Source organism: Sus scrofa, chromosome 3, assembly GCF_000003025.6.
Source record: "Sus scrofa isolate TJ Tabasco breed Duroc chromosome 3, Sscrofa11.1, whole genome shotgun sequence".
NCBI classification, from domain to species: domain Eukaryota; kingdom Metazoa; phylum Chordata; class Mammalia; order Artiodactyla; family Suidae; genus Sus; species Sus scrofa.
The window spans coordinates 59,369,570-59,386,516 of record NC_010445.4 but is presented as its reverse complement, the minus strand read 5'-3'; the positions used below and the strand labels follow the sequence as shown (position 1 = coordinate 59,386,516).

At 50.1% G+C, this 16,947-nt stretch overlaps 1 protein-coding gene across 9 annotated transcripts in view; it reads left to right on the top strand.

Moving 5' to 3' along the window:
* ELMOD3 (ELMO domain containing 3) overlaps window positions 1-16,701 on the top strand; it is a 31,378-nt gene extending 14,677 nt beyond the window's left edge. For 8 of the 9 annotated variants that reach the window (XM_005655213.2, XM_021087301.1, XM_021087300.1 and 5 more), the window contains 7 exons: window positions 178-269; window positions 691-814; window positions 1,021-1,143; window positions 5,414-5,544; window positions 14,714-14,790; window positions 15,044-15,171; window positions 15,782-16,701. In XM_005655213.2, coding sequence (XP_005655270.1) covers window positions 178-269; window positions 691-814; window positions 1,021-1,143; window positions 5,414-5,544; window positions 14,714-14,790; window positions 15,044-15,171; window positions 15,782-15,984 — 878 coding nt within the window. In that variant the 3' untranslated portion in view covers window positions 15,985-16,701. Of the gene's footprint in view, window positions 1-177; window positions 270-690; window positions 815-1,020; window positions 1,144-1,231; window positions 1,308-5,413; window positions 5,545-7,312; window positions 7,788-14,713; window positions 14,791-15,043; window positions 15,172-15,781 lie in introns of those variants that run through there. The other variant, XM_013987883.2, reaches the window with a different exon arrangement.

Genomic DNA, 16,947 nt, shown 5'->3' with positions numbered 1-16,947 from the left:
GACAGGGAGTCGGCCCCGCCGAGTTGGCCCTTGGTGGAGAGCTGGTTGTAGCTGTAGGTGTCTGACAGTTGAGGCCAGGGCCGGGCTCAGGGGTGACGAACGGAAGGCCCTTAGCCAGTGTTTGCTGCCAGAATGACTCTTCTCACAAGTCCCGCCATGTCTTCCCTTTTGCCACAGGGAGCCAGGCCAGCTCAGAGCAGCCTGGGCATCTCGTCTCCTTCAGTGAGGCCCTGCAGCATTTCCAGACCGTGGACCTCTCCTCCTTCAAGGTATGACCGTGGGGAGGTTTGGGATCTCAGGCAAAGCACCGTCTTCCCAGGAGCCAGGTTTCCACTCCACCAGGACAGGGCCCTAGGCAAGCGAGATGGAAGCTGCCAGGGCCCTGTTCCAACTAAGAAGTCTTGGGGCACAGGATCACAAGTGGCCAAGGCCCAGATGCAGACAACAGATAATGCCTGTGCTCGGAGACATCTCCTTCTACTTAGAAAGAACCTGGGAGCCAGGGGGCCTCTCTCCAGAGAGTCAGCAGATGCTTCACAGCTTCTGCCCCATTTCCCTGGCCCAGAGGCTGGCCGGCCACTTGGCTGGCGGAACCTCTCCTTTCTGCAAGACTAGTCCTGTCCTGAGCCTGTTGGTTAAGTCCATTAAAGCAAATGAACCTGGCCCTCTGCCCATTGCCTTCCTCCCCAGAAAAGAATCCAGCCGACGATTCGAAGGACCGGGCTTGCTGCCCTCCGGCACTGCCTCTTTGGGCCTCCAAAGCTCCACCAAGACCTCCGTGAAGAAAGGGACTTGGTCCTGACCATCGCTCAGTGTGAGTGGCCGGGTGCTGCCGCTGGGCAGGCGCTGCATGAGTGGTCGGGCAGAGAGCGGGGTTACTGAGACTAGGCCAGGGCTCCTGCACGTACCATGTTGGGGGTGGAGAGCAGGGTGTCTGGAGCACGGGCTAACTCCGTCTTGGCTGTACCCAGTCCTCCTCTGAGCGCCAGTTCAACAGAGTGTGGGTGTGTTTCTGGGCAGGTGGCCTGGATAGCCAAGACCCAATGCATGGCCGAGTCCTGCAGACCATCTACAAGAAGCTGACTGGCTCCAAGTTTGACTGCGCCCTCCACGGAGACCACTGGGAAGATCTGGGCTTTCAGGGTAAGAGAGAGGAATGGTTCCTCTTCTCTCTGACCCCTTATTCCAGGACTGGAGTGAGAGCCCAGTTGTCATCTTCCTACCCTGGCAGCACCACGAGGCAGGACATCTAGGACAGAGCATCCCAGGGAGAGGGTACAGCACATGCAAAGGCCCCAGGGTGAAATGTGCGTAACTCTTCCAGAGAAATAGCAGGTACTGTGGCTGAGGTGGGAAGGGAAAGAAGGTTAGCAGGCCCATGTAAGACATTTACTCTGAGATGGAGAGCAACGGAGGAATAGGATTTGGAGTCCATGTCTTTCTTTTTCTTCTTCTCTTGTAATATTGATGAAAATTCCGTTTTAGGGAGTTCCCTGGTGGTCTGGTGGCTAGGACTTGGTCTTTGCTGTAGCCTGGGTTCAACCCCTGGTCTGGGAACTGGGATCCCACATTAGGCCACTGCACACCATGGCCAAAAAAAAAGAATATTGTTTTATGTTCTGTCATTTTTTGAGTGGAACAAAAGTGATTGCCCCTGTTTTGGGATTATAGTGTTTTTTAAAAATCATATTGAAGTATATTTGTATAGAATAGGCAAATATCTTAATTTTAAAAGGAAACTTTATATGTCCATAGTGAAGTGGTGCTCTGTTGGCATTGAAATGCGTTTGTGCCTTTACCTTCTTTCACCTATAATCGTCTTAAATATTCTCTCTATATACACTGAGAATCACATCCGTGTTAGGATTTTTGTTTCAACCATTAATTTAAATAACTCAGGAGGAGAAGCAAAGTCTGGTGTTTTTTACCCACATATTTACTGTCTCCACTGTTCTTTCTTCCTTTTTGGTATTGTTAGATTCCTTCTCTTATCACTTCCTTTCTGTTTCAGGAACTTCCTTTAGCCATTTTCTAAAGTAGGTCTGCTGGCAGTAAATTCTCTCAGCTTTCCTTCATCTGAGAGTATCTTGATTTCCCCTTCACTCCTGAAGGATAATTTCTCTTACTGTAGAATTCCAGGTTGATAGTTCTTTTCTTTCAGCATTTGGGGGGAAAAAAAAAAAGAGTTCCCATCATGGTGCAGTGGAAACGAATCCAACTAGGGACCATGAGGTTGCGGGTTCAATCCCTGGCATTGCTCAGTGGGTTAAGGATCCGGCTTTGCTGTGAGCTGTGGTATAGGTTGCAGACACAGCTTGGATCTGGCATTGCTGTGTCTGTGGCGTAGGCTGGTAGCTGTATCTCCGATCAGACCCCTAGCCTGGAAACCTCCATATGCTATAGGTGCAGCCCTAAAAAAAAGACAAGAAAAAAAAAAAAGATAAAAATAAGTGTGGGAGTTCCCGTCATGGCTCAGTGGTAACAAACCCGACTAGTATCCATGAGGATGTGGGTTTAATCACTCAGTGGGTCAAGGATCTGGCTTTGCCATGAACTGTGGTGTAGGTTACAGACATGGCTGGGATCTGGCGTTGCTGTGGCTGTAGTGTAGGCCAGCAGCTGTAGCTCCGATTCAACCCTTAGCCTGGAAATTTCCATAAGCCACAGGTGCAGCCCTAAAAAAGACAAAGAAAAGAAATGTGCTCCTTCCTTTTGGCCTGCATCGTTTTCTGATGAGAAATCTGTTGTCACTTGAATTATTTCTTCCTAATCAGTAAGGAGTTGTTTCTCTTTCTCTGCTTTCAAGATCTTTTTTTGTTTTCCTTCGTTTGCAGGAGTTTGCCTGGGATATGTCTCAGTGGGGATTTCTTTGGTCTTATCCTGTTAGGGATTTACTCACCTTCTTGAATCTGGAGGTTTATGTTTTTTGCTGAATTTGGTAAATTTTTAGCCATTGTTACTTTGAGTACTTTCTCAGCCCTATTTTTTCTCCTCTTGTACAATCCTGATGATACAAATGCTAGATTTTCTGTTACTGTTCCATAGGTCTCAGAGGCTCTGTTTATTTTGAGGGGATCTCTATACAGCTCAGAGGTCTCCAAGGCTCTGTTCATTTTTTCTCTGTTTTTCCAGTTGGGTAGTTTCCATTGTTCCATCTTCAGTTTCACTGATTCTTTCCTTTGTTGCCTCTATTCTACCATGGGGCCCATTCAGTGAAGTTTTGTTTTCTTTCCCCCCTTTTTTTTTTTGGATCTATTTAGGGCCTCACCCATGGCCTACGGAAGTTCCTAGGCTAGGGGTTGAATTGGAGCGGCAGCTGCTGCCCTATGCCACAGCCAGAGGAACAAACAAGGATTCTAGTCGCATCTGTGACCTGTACCACAGCTTGTGGCAACATGGATCCTTAACCCACTGAGGGAGGCCAGGGATTGAACCTGCATCCTCACATACGCTATGTCAGGTTCTTAACCCTCTGAGCCACAACAGGATCTCTTCATCCAGTGAGTTTTTAATTTTAGTTATATTTTTCAGTTCTAAAGTTTCTGTTTGGTTCTTTATATCTGATATTTCTTTATTGAGACTTTCTATTTTTTTCATTTTTTGTAACGTGTTTGTAATTTCTTATCAAAGACATTTTTATGATAGGTGGTATAGTAGTTTTCTATTATTGCTGCAGAAAATTACCACACATTTAATGGCTTAAAACACAAATGTATTATCTTCTAGTTCTGTAGTTCAGAAGTCTGGCATAGGAGTTCCTGTCGTGGCTCAGTGGTTAATGAATCCAACTAGGAACCATGGGATTGCGAGTTCAATCCCTGGCCTTGCTCAGTGGGTTAAGGATCCGGCGTTGCCGTGAGCTGTGGTGTGGGTTGCTGACCCAGCGGCTCGGATCCTGCGTTGCTGTGGCTGCAGTGTAGGCCAGCGGCTACAGCTCCAATTCGACCCCTAGCCTGAGAACCATATGCTGCAGAAGCGGCCCAAGAAATGGCAAAAAGACAAAAAAAAAAGTCTGGCACAGTTCACTGGGACAAGATCAGGGAGGCAGCAAGGCTGTATTCCTTTCTGGAGGCTCTAGGAGAAGCTCTTTTTCCTGCCTTTTCCACCTTCTAAAGGCTGCCCATATTCCTCTTCCTTCAAAGCCAGGAATGTAGCATCTCTCTGATTCTGTGCTCATATCTCTTTCTCTGACTCTGTGCTTCTGCCTCCCCCTCTCACTTTTTAGGACTCTTCTGACTACATTGGACACTCCAAGATAATTCAGGATCATCTCCCTATTCTGCCAAGCAACCTTCTTTCTACCCGCAATCTTGATTTTGCCTTGCCTTGCAACAGAACATACTTGTAGGTTTTGGATATTAGGATTGGACATATCTGGAGGTGCTAGGCTTTAGTCCACCTAGAACAGCTGCTGTAAATTCCTTATGAATAATTCTAACATTTGTATGATCTCAGTGTTGCTATCTATTGATTATACTTTCTCATTCAAATTGAGATTGTCCTGGTTCTTGGTGTAATGAGTGATTTTTTTTTTAATTGTGTCCTATACATTTGGGGTATTGACATTCTGGGTCCTCTCTATTTTTTTATTTTTTTGTCTTTTTAGGACCACACCTGCAGTATATGGAAGTTCACAGGCTAGGGGTCAGATCAGACCTACAGCAATGCACGATCTGAGCCATGTCTGCAACCTACACCACAGCTCACAGCAATGCTGGATGCTTAACCCACTGAGTAAGGCCAGGGATTGATGGATACTAGTGGGTATCCATCTAGTGGAGAGATCCACTAGTGGATACTAGTGGACTCGTGGATACTAGTCAGGTTCATTACCACTGAGCCACAACAGGAACTCCTGGATCTTCTTTATTTTTTTAATTTTATTTTTTTTGTCTTTTGAGTGCTGCACCCACGGCATATGGAGGTTCCCAGGCTAGGGGTCTAATCAGAGCCACAGCTGCCAGCCTACATCACAGCCACAGCAACATAGGATCCAAGCCACATCTGCGACCTAGACAACAGCTCATGGCAACACCGGATCCTTAACTGGGCCTTTCTTATATCTTCTCTTTTAGCAGGCCTCCGCTGTCACTGAGGAGTGGGGAAAGGGTGATGTGATGTCACCTCATTACCGCCAGGTGGGAATAGAACTGCTGGGCTGCCTCACTACAGTTCCCATGTGGCCTCCATGGACAGAGAGTTGGGGGCTCCTTAGGACCAAGGAGGGCTAAAGTCACAGCTTCCCACTTTGAGCACCCTGGCAGAGCCAGTGGCACCTCATAGTAGTCAGGCAGGGGAAATCTAAACTCTCCACTTGGGCTGTGATCAAGGTAACCAAATCATTGAAGCTCACAGGGCAGCGATTTCATTAAGTCTTGGTCACTTAATGGTTTCCTCCTGGTTTCTGTTATAGGAGCAAATCCAGCCACAGACCTGAGAGGAGCAGGCTTCCTTGCCCTCCTGCATCTCCTATACCTGGTGATGGACTCCAAGACCCTGCTGATGGCCCAGGAGATTTTCCGCCTGTCACGTCACCACATCCAGGTAGGGCTTGGGTGGGAAGCCAGCAGAGGGCGGTGGGCTTGCCCCTGGGTGCAGGGTTCTGCTCAGTGTCCGAGGGGGCCTCACCAGTAGAGGTCTTCAGTTGCTGAGGGTCCTCGGGAGGGCCGAGGCACAGCAACCATGGGCTTCACCTGTCCCCTGACCTGGCTGGAATCTGAGCTCCACCATCGTTAGCGTGTGTTCCAAGCAAGTGCCTCAGCTCCTCAGAGGCTTGGTTTCCTCATCTGTAGAATGGAAATCATGGAAACTTCATCTAGATAGTTGGGACAATTAAATAGTCTAGTTCAAAAGCACTAAATGCAACACGCTGTCCTTGCCCTCCCCATGTTGGCAGGTTCTCCCGACCCTGGAGGAGGACTTAGCCTTCTGTGCCCAGGGGAGAAGTCTGCCTCCGGGGCCAGGTGACACGTGGACTTAGCAAAAGGCCCAAAGTGGCACCTGTGGCCCTCAGGTTCTGTCCAGGCCTGCCCTCTGGGGTTGGATTGGATGGTTTGCCCAGGTAGTACAAGGCAGTAGTCCCTCCATTTTAGAAAACCACCTTGACCTGTTCCCTGCCATTTGCCTCTCCCAGATTCATGGGGCCTGGAATTCATTCATTCACTAAACAAGTATTTATTCAGCATTCCCTGTGCTAGTTATTGTTCTTGGTGCTTGGGGGTGCATTGTGAACAAAACAGACAAAAAAGATACAAAACAGTAAGTCTAATACCTAAGTAAATGGTATAGAGTGTGTCAAACGTGGTAAGTGCCCAGTAGGCAGAGCTAGGGGAATGTGGGAGGGTTACAGTTTGGGGGGGTTGGGGTGCGCTCATAAGAGAGTGAGACTTTAACTAAGCCTTGGCGGGAAGGAGGATGTTAGCCAAGCTGGTGTTTCGGGGCAAAGGGAGCAAAGGTGCTGAGAAAGGAGTATGCATGGCCTGGGAAGGAAGAGCAGGGAGCCCGGCCGGACCATGGGGCGCAGTAGGAAAGGGGGCCTTGGGCTAACGGGCACCAGATGGCATAGAGCCTGGCCCACTGCGATGGGGAGGCTTGCTTTTACTCTGAGTCAGGTGAGGGTTTTGAACAGCCTGAGCTGACGAGATCCAGCTTACTTTCTTCAATACATCCTGCCAGCTGCCAGGTTGAGAGCAGTGTCTGGCGAGGGCTTTTATAATCAAGTTAGAAATGATGGTGGCTTGGACCAGGGTGTTTTCAGAGGTGTTATGAAGTGATCACTTTCTGGATATAGAAATTTTTTTTTTTTTTTTTTTTTATTTTTTGGTCTTTTTAGGGCCACACCCGAGACATATGGAAGTTCCCAGGCTATTAGGGGTCGAATCGAAGCTGTAGCTGCCGGCCTACACCACAGCCACAGCAACTTGGAATCTGAGCCACATCTTCGACCTACACCACAGCTCATGACAATGCTGGATCCTTAACCCACTGAGCGAGGCCATCAAACCTGCGTCCTCATGGATACAAGTCAGATTCATTTCTGCTGAGCCACGACAGGAACTCCTGGATATAGAATCTTGAATGTATGGGCTTTAGAAGGTAGAATCAGCATATTTTTCTGATGGAATGGATACAGATGTAAGAAAAAGAGAGGCTTCAATGGTGATTTTTTTAGTCTGAAAGACAAAGTGGCCATTAACTGAAAGGGAAAAGAAGGAGCAAGTGTGGGGAGTTCCATTTGCCATAACATTTTATTTTATTTTATTGTTTTATCCTATTTTATTCTGTTCTTTTGTGTCACACCTGCTGCATACAGAAGTTCCCAGGCCAGGATCCCTGGATCGAATCTGTGGCACGGCAGTGACTCAAGCCACTGCAGTGACACCACCAGATCCTGAGTTCTCTAAGCTACGTGGGAACTCCCTTGCCATATACATTTTAGACTGAGGTCAGAGAACCCTACAGAATCAATGTTCTTCACATCAGGAGCACCGTGTCAGTGTTACTGCTGGGGACGTGGACCCTGATCATGGGGTTAAGGTGATATTAGCCAGGTTTCTCCACTGTTAACTGTTTTACCCTTTGTAATTAATAACTATCTTAGGGAAGAAACTTTGAGCCTCTGCACATACCCTGTTTATCCTCAAACTTGGCTCTCCTGGTGATTTTCTGTTTTCCTCATTCCTCCTATATTTGCTAATTGGAATTCTTCTGAAAGAAAGAATCCTGTATACTATTTATTTATTCACGTACTTTTTATATTAGCGTGGACTCAAATATTTATTTTATTCAATGGGTTGTAATTATTTTTTTGTTGCTCAGATTGTTTCGGCTTTGGCCATTTTAAGAGCTCTTTCAGCTTGGTACCTGTGCCCTTTCAGCACGCCCTGTCCTCTCTTGAGCACTTTTTAACTTCCTGGATACCAGAAGATGCTCTCAGCTCATGTTGTTGTTTTCCCTGTATGATTCCCAGCCCTGGGATCCACCACGTCTCCAAGGAGCGCTTGTTCTTTAACTGGAGAATGATATTTGGAAACCAAGATCTGAGTGCTGGGTGTTCTCACTGCTTCTAGGCCCCCTCAGTGGACAGAGCTTGGAAAATTATGTGTATGTCCCTGGTCCCCTTCCGACTCTGATAGGAAAGGTCACCAGTGGTGAGCAGACCTGCCTGCCCCCGGCAGCACTTCCCAGAGAACAGGAAGGTGGATGGGGGGGCCGCCCGAGGGAGTGGCCGAAGGTCAGACCTGCAGCGTTTTCATCAGAGCACAGCGTCTTAGAGCTGGAGTCAGGCCAGCCTGCGCTGCAGAGACAGACTGTCCCAATAACTATGTGTCACTGAATTCTCACACCCTCAGCTTCTTCTTTTGCAATGTGAGAAGGTAACTCCAACCCTGTAGACTTATTGCAAAGTGAAAAACTGTGTAAAGTGCTAAGCACATTAGTCATTCAAGGCATGTTATCGCAATTACTTTTTTGTTGTTAATCTTTTTAGGGCCGCACTCACGGCACATGGAGGTTCCCAGGCTAGGGGTCGAATGAGAACTGTAGCTGCCAACCTGCGCCACAGCTACAGCAACTCGGGATCTGAGCCGTGTCTGCGACCTACACTGCAGCTCATGGCAACACCAGATCCTTAACCCACTGGGCAAGGGCCAGGGATCAAACCCTCGTCCTTGTGGATCCTAGTCGGGTTTGTTACTGCTGAGCCACGACGGGAACTCCTATCACAGTGACTTTTGGTTTCACTGAGTAAAAATACATGTTGTATACATCTTACGGATAATACATGACATACATGAGTACATCTTGTGTTTTTTAAAATCATGTCTGTCTGTGTGTGCGTGCACATACACACACACACACACACACACACACACACACACACACGGCCATGGGTAAGGTAGATCCATTTTGTTTTATTTTGTTCCTTTTTCTTTCTTTTTTTCTTTTTTGGCTGTACCTGTGGCATAAGGAAGTTGCCAGGCCTGGGACTGAATCCAAGCTGCAGCTGCAACCTGTGCCCCTGCGCCTGGCTGGGGATTGAACTGGCATCTCCCCGGAGACAAGCCAGATCATTAATACCCTACAGCACAGCGGGTACTCCTGGGTAAATCCATTTTGAATCTAAAGCTTACCGAATACAGAACAAATAATCCCACAGTTCTGCTACCTGGGCAGTTTTTCATTTCTAACATTCACTGAATATCTCTCTATCTTCTGGGGAAAAACACCCATTCAGCCTCACAGCCTGGAGTTCTCGCTGTGTCACAGTGGGTTAGGGATCCAGTGTTGTTCTGGGGTGGTACGGGTTCGATTCCCCAGCCCAGCACCATGAGTTAAGGATCCAGCATGGGTCACGGCTGTAGCTTGGATTCGATCCTTGCCCTGGGAACTTCTATATACCACAGATGTAGCTAAAACAAAACAAAACAAAACCGAAAACCTCACAGCTTCAGTATGCCCATTTATTCTAGGAGACACTGGTGGAGGCAAGAGGGGGCTTCATGAGGATCTGGCCCTGAGATACCCCAGGACCCACAAGTGAGAACGTGGGTGTGTTCTTGGGTTTCCTGATGCAGGGAGGTGACATCGGGGTTTGGCTTGAGAACTGCAGCAGGTAGCTTATGAACGACGTGGTCTCCTGCAGTGACACTGCTTTGTTATGAGAGTCCTAGACGGGGAGGACCGTCTTAGCAATCATGAGGCCAACCCTTTGCCGTAGAGGCAGTGAAGACCCGGAGAAGGGAAGTGGCCTTCCTAAGGCCCCCCAGCTTATGTGATTTCCTAGAAATCACTTCTGACCCCTTCTTGTGGTTGATGGAGGCTCTCTTGTAAGAGCTTCCTACAGAAACGTGACACCAGCGTGGAAGGTTACTATCAAGTCAGAGGCCCTCGGAGTTCCCGTCGTGGCTCAGCGGTTAGTGAACCCAACTAGCATCCATAAGGACACAGGTTCGATCCCTGGCCTCGCTCAGTGGTTTAAGGATCTGGCGTTGCCGTGAGCTGTTGCCTAGGTCGCAGACACGGCTCCCATCCCACATTGCTGTGGCTGTGGGGTAGGCCAGCAGCTACAGTTCCAATTGGATCCCTAGCCTGGGAACCTCCACATGCCACAGATGCGGCTCTAAAAAGACAAAGAGACCCCCCCCCAAAAAAAGTCAGCGTTTTCAAGGACAGGCTTGCATAGGTGAGGGGGCAGCTTCTTCAGACACCTGAGGGAGGACTGTCCCGGGGAAGACGGAACAGCAAGACAAGAGAGGAAGCACTGGGTACTTGGTCTGAGTACCACACGGCCCAGCCTGACCACTCCGACCAGTCTGTTCCTCATCCCTTAACTACTGGCCTTGGTGGAATATGTTTCAGATTTAAAGAAGGATTGTTGTTTTGGCACGTTTTTTTAATTACAATATAGTTGATTTACACTCTTGTGCCCATTTCTGCTGTACAGCCTAGTGATCCAGTCAACAGGTATATATACATTCTTTTTCTCATATTATCTTCCATCATGTTCTATCCTAAGAGATTGGATATAGTTCTCTGTGCAGTACAGTAGGACCTCACCACTTAGCCACTGTAAATGGAATAGTTGGCATCTGCCAACCCTGTATTGCAGATTTAGATTTACTCCACAATATGCCTGTCAGACAATAAGAAGGAATGCAGCTTAAAATAATAAGAGGTCTGGTGTACATGTCAGGAAGCTAGACCCCAGTTCCATCTATAGTATTATTACTTGGCCATGACTCGAGGCAAGTCATTTAACCTCTTTGGTCCTCAGTTTGCTTTTTTATGAAATAAAGGGTTTAGCCTAAATGATTCTAAAGTCCCTTCCAGATTTATAATTCATTGAACTCTTAAGTCATTCCAAGGTTTTAAGGTAAAACTTGACCTCAGGCCCGTATTCATCTGGCAAACACAGTTTTCCAGGAGGCACATATGGGACGAGAGTAATGGTTGGGGGACACAGCCGTGTTAGCATCCAGTCCTGTTTCTTTGCTGAGAAGAGAGTTGAAGTCTCAGGTACCTGCTAATGGGGAATTGGCCAGAAACTACAAATGCTGGGAGACCCCAGGCTCCCATGATGGCAGCAGCGTGGAAGCGTATGGCCCATGCTTTCCAGAGGAGGAGAAGATGCTGACGCAGAGCACAGCGGGCTGACTGCTGGCAGGCAGTGAAGCCCCTTATAACCATAGCGACATCCAGCAGTATGTATGGCCTTCCCTACAGTTTCCACCTGTTATCTCATTCTGTTAACATGACAGGCCTGCGGGGAGGTAGGGCAGAGGTGGTCCTCGTTAAACCTTCATTTCACAGCTGGGCAGCTAGTAAGTGGTAAAGCTGGCCTAGGGCCCCCATCTCCTAACAGCTCACCCAGCAGGGAGCTCCTCGCAGTGGGGGTCGCAGCTGGCAGCACACCTGAGAGTGACCTGGGGATGCAGATGCTCAGGCCCCTCCCCAGAATGACTGACTTGGAATCTCCAGGGTTGGGGCCATGTCAGCAGCAGGCACCAAAGATGATCCTTCCTGCTTCAGTGTTTCCCACTGTGAGACATGAAGAGAAATGAAATTTTATTTTTATTTCATTCCATTTCATTTCTGGCTGTCCCTACAGCATGCAGAAGTTCCTGCGTCAAGGATTGAACCTGTGGCACAGGAGTGACAACATCAGATCCTTAGCCACTAGGCCACCAGGGAACTCCCAAGAGATGAAATTTTGTTTTTTTTTAATTTTTTATATATATGTATTTATGTCTTTTCTGGGCTGCGCCCACAGCATATGAAGATTCCCAGGCTAGGGGTCTAATCAGAGTTGTAGCCACGGGCCTACGCCAGGGCCATAGCAATGCGGGATCTGAGCTGCGCCTGCGACCTACACCACAGCTCACAGTGACGCCAGATCTTTAACCCACTGAGCGAGGCTAGGGATCGAACCTGCCACCTCATGGTTCCCAGTCAGATACATTAACCACTGAGCCACGATGAGAACTCCAAGAAATGAAATTTTAAATGGAAATTCAGGAGTTGAGACGCGGGTTCAGTAGGTTGAGACGCGGCTCGGATCCCACGTTACTGTAGCTGTGGTGTAGGCTGGTGGCTACAGCTCCGTTTGGACCCCATACACAACAGGTGCGGCCCTAAAAAAGCAAAAAAGAAAAAAGAAAGAAAAGACAAGAAAAAGAAAATGGAGGCTGGATAATAAAAGCTGTCTTGGAATTCCTAGTGGTTGAGGATTTGACATTGTTAGGGCTGTGGCTCAGGTTCAGTCCCTGGCTTGGGGACTTTCTGTGCCAAGGGTGCGGGGGAGAAAAAAAAGCTACCTTTATCTTGTAAAGTTTTCATAGTGATCAGCACCTTGATTCTCCCCAGCCTGGCACTTGTGTCAGGGTCCCCAGGACCATCCCCAGGTTCGGGGTTCCCCCCGCCCCGGGAGGACTCACAGGATTCGGCCCACAGTTGTTCTCTCAGCTGTGATTTACTGCAGCAGAGGCAGAGTCTGCACGGGGAAGGCATGCGGGGGACACCATCCACGGGAACTAGGTGCAGGCTTCCAGGAGTCTTCTCCCTGTGCAGTCACGGTACGCGGCAGAATGTTGCCAGCCAGGGGGCTCATGAGCCACTCAGTATCCGCGGTTTTTCTTGGGGGCTGGTCACCCAGGTGCCATCTGTCTAGCACGTACCAAAATTCCAGAATCAGCAGGAAGTTCCAGAATCAGAGGGAAAGTAGGTCTTCAGCATAAACCTAATTGTGCGCTGCACAACCCCTCGAGGCCCAGTGAGTCAGCCTCTCAAGGGGCTGAGCGGTTGGAACCCTCTCAGTATCCAGGCTCCCAGGGGCAGCCCAGGGCTGGCCTTGTTTGTAGGCCTTTCTGAGGATGCAGGCTCAGGCCTGCTGTGTTGACTCTTTTCTGCACAGCATAAAGGAAGTTTATTTCCTTTCTGGTTTTGAGAGATGGGAGAGCCAGGTCTCATAGAGTTCGGGTAGCCTTCCCAAGGACACACAGCTAGCAGGTGGCTGGGCCAAGGTCTCAATCCAGGAGTCCTGAGAAAAATCCTTGTGGAGCCAGAATGCCCTCTGCTGTTCAGTGCTGTCAACTAGAAATTTTTCAGTGATGGAAATAACCTCTCTCCACTGCCTGATACAGCAGCTCCTAAACTTGTGACCACTGGACACTTGAAATACAGCTGGTATGACTAAGGAAGTGAATTTTTAATTTTATTTAATTTTCAACTAAATTTTTGTTTGTCTTTTTAGGGCCACATCCGCAGCATCATGGGAATTCCCAGGCTTGGGGTTGAATCAGAGCCACAGCACCAGCCTACGCCACAGCCACAGGAACGCCAGATCCGAGCTGCAGCTGTGACCTACACCGTAGCTTGTAGCAGTGCCGGATCCTTAACCTGCTGAGCCACAATGGCAGCTCCTCAACTAAAATTTAAATGGCTGCATGTGGCTAGTTGCTGTCATAACAGACAGCACAGCTCTATATCATAATGTAATGGATTTTTCTTCTCAGGAGGGGAAGCAGATGGGATAAACAGATTTTGGCTCTTGTTCTAAAATAAGGAACACACTGGTCTCTGTGTCCCTCTCAGCAGATGTCCCAGGATGGGTGCAACAGCAGGCACTAACGTAATATTTGCAAATTCCCTGGGAAAAGCCCCTTTTCATCTGCTCAGCTTTTTGTTATTAAAGAGTAGGAAGGGGAGCTTCCTCCTAGCCTAGCAGTTAAGGATCTGGTGTTGTCGCTGCTGTGGTTTGGGTCACTGCTATGGCGGAGGTTCGCTCTCTGGCCTGGGGAACTTATGCATGCCAGGAGTAGAGCCGAAAAAGAAAAAATCGGAAGGAACTGGCCCTTCCAAAAATAAAGCATTCAAGGGAACTCTACAGGGTATTCTGAGGCCCTTCCTGGTGAAGCAGCCCTGCTGGACCCAGGCTGCCCCTCTCAGGAGTGTGACCTGCACAGCTGGTCCTCGGGCCTGTGTCAGTGAGAGATGGAACACACCCTTCAAGTCAAGGCTGACTTTCTGCCTACCGGTCCCTTCTCTGTCTGCTTTTGTGTGAAGAGCTCATGAGCTGTCAAATAACCAGAAGCCTAGAGAAGGGAGGAGAGATGTTCAGAACCTGTAGAGTTGGTTAGAGAACTGAGCCTCAGTCCTCTTGTGTCCATCCAAGCTCGGGGTGAGGCGGTCCGTGGGCAGCACACAGGGCAGGGCTGGTGAAGCCGAGGAGGCTGATGGGTCAGGATGTTGAAGAGACTGGAGAATTAGCACAGGAGTTTGCACACCAGCTTTGGAGTGGATTTACCTCAGTAGGAATCCCGGTTCCAACACTTTAGGAAAGTTGTTTTGTTTTTTTAGGGCCACACCGTGGCATGTGGAGGTTCCCAGGCTAGGGGTCAAATCGGAGCTTCAGCTTCCAGCCTATGCCCCAGCCAAAGAAATACCGGGTCTGAGTCACATCTTTAACCTATGCTGTAGCTCATGGCAATGCTGGATCTTTAACCCACTGAGCGAGGCCAGGGATCGAACCTGAATCCTCATGGATACCAGTCAGGTTTGTAACCCGCTGAACCACAAGAGGAAAGTTATTTAAGGTCACTAAGTCTCAGTTTCCTCCTCTGTAAGATGGGAAGATTATTGTGAAATTTTGTACATAAGCATCAGTCACACCAGCTTCTCGGCCCTGGACTGACCCACTCTCCCCACTCCCATCCAGCAATTCCCCTTCTGTGTGATGTCCGTGAATATCACCCGCATCACCATCCAGGCCTTAAGGGAGGAGTGTCTCTCCAGGTGAGTCCCCACGCCGATCACCCCTGCCTCCCTCCCATCCTGCTTCATCGTCTGCAGCTCTCTTCCTCATCTGCTGGCTCCAGGGCCCCAGACAGAGTCCCCGTGCACCAGCCTGCCGGCTCATCTCTCCTCCCCATCCCTGACCTCAACTGTGAAGGCTGCCTGGGGAATGGCTCCCCTGGGGGACAGGGCGGGAGGGCCCGGGAGTCAGCCTCTGCCCCCTGCTGAGCAGACTGCACCCTTGGTCCTGCAGGGAGTGTAACCGGCAGCAGAAGGTGATCCCAGTGGTGAACAGCTTCTACGCCGCCACCTTCCTCCGCCTGGCGCACATCTGGAGGACGCAGCACAAGACCATCTCAGACTCGGGCTTTGTCCTCAAAGGTGTGCCCGCTCTTCTGGGGAGGCCTAGCTCCTGCACCCCTAGTGTTCCTGTGTTCAGGGACCCCGGGCATGGTTGCGCCACTGGTGTTGGCCTTATTCCCTTCACCCTCCTCCCTCTCTGGCCTTACACATATTTTCTGAATCAAATGCCAGACCAGGGAGTTCCCATCGTGGCTCTGTGGTAACAAACACAACTAGTATCCATGAGGACCTGGGGTTGATTCCTGTCCTTGCTCAGTGGGTTAAGGATCCGGCGTTGCCATGAGCTGTGGTGTAGGTCACAGAGACAGCTCGGATCCCATGTGGCTGTGGCTGTGGTGTAGGCCGGCAGCTGTAGCTCCAGTTCGACCCCGAGCCTGAAAACTTCCATATGCAACACCTGTGGCCCTAAATAGACTCAAAGAAAAAAGCCGGGCCCAGCAGTTGGACTGACTCTTCAGAGTTGAAACTGGACAGGAAGAAGCGTGTGGCCGCATCTGGTTCCTTGGCCCCCCTCTCTGCTGAGCTCTCCATCTGGAGGACCCCTTCCCCCTTCTCTCCAGAGGCCCTGGGGTGTGCAATCCAGACCCCCCCCCTCAAGCCATCTGTTCCCCAATCCTCTCTGTTCCAGATTTGGAGGCGTGGGCCAAGAAGAGCCCCAGGCGGCTGCTCAAGACCCTGGAGATCTACCTGGCTGGCGTGTCAAAGGGACAGGCCTCCTTGTTGGGAGCACAGAAGTGCTCCCGGCCCAGAGCCCCTCACTCCAAGGACCTCACTTTCACGGGTGTGTGTGACCTGCCACCGAACTCACCCCAGGCCACGTGGCTGATCTGACCAACTCCAGGGGCCACTGGGGATGGAAAGCCTTGAGGGGGGCTCTGGGAGGGCACCCCCGGCTGGGCCACGCCCATTCCAGCCCCAGCAGAAGGATGTAAGGGAGCCCCTGGGCCTGAGGGGAGCCAGGGACCCTCACCTGCATTGGGGGCCCTTAGATTTGACCCAGACCTGGCAGACCTGCCTCCAGGGTTGGGGAAACTTTGCTGTGCTCTTAGTTGGGCTACAGCTTCCAGAGTCGGGTTCCAGGTAAAGTCAGTGACAGTGAACGGGTAACAGGGTGGGAGATCCCATCTGGATGTCCCACACAGCCCTACATGAAAGATATTCCCAAATAGAGGCGCTGGAATCCTGACTCGCTGACAGCCTTGCTTTCAGGCCCCCGGGTCCTTAGAATGTGAAGGGAGCTGCCGGCAGGGGGCCGTGTGAACCTCAGCAGCTGGGCCCGCCTTCTTGTCTGCCCAGCAGCCCCTGTAGGAGGGGGGCTCTGGCTCTGCACTTCCTCCACCTTCACCCCCTCATTCCTTCCCCCCACGGTGATACAGAACCCAGTGCTGGGCTCGGTGTTGCCACTGCCCCCACACTAACCGCCCACCAGCTGGGCTTCCCGGTGGAGGCCGCACAGGTCCCGCCCACGGTGGTTTTCTGGCCTGGCTGAGGGAAGGAGGAAATTCACACACCAGCAGTTTTTGAATAAAAGAATTGTTCCAGGTTAAAGGTCTCAAGTCTTTTCCTCCCAGACACGCTCTGCCCCTTCCTGGCCATGTCATCCCAGGGTCCTTGTTCAAGCCAGGCATTCTGGCTGGTGACAGCCTGGCTGTCTCCGCCCTGGTCATGGGCCCCAGGAGAAAAGGCTGCTCAGCACTGGCCACTGCCGCCCACAAGTTCATACACCACCCAGCCCCACCCTGCCGCAGCTGCAGACCCTGAGGCTCTGCTTGCTCTGGCCAGTGGGCGAGGCAG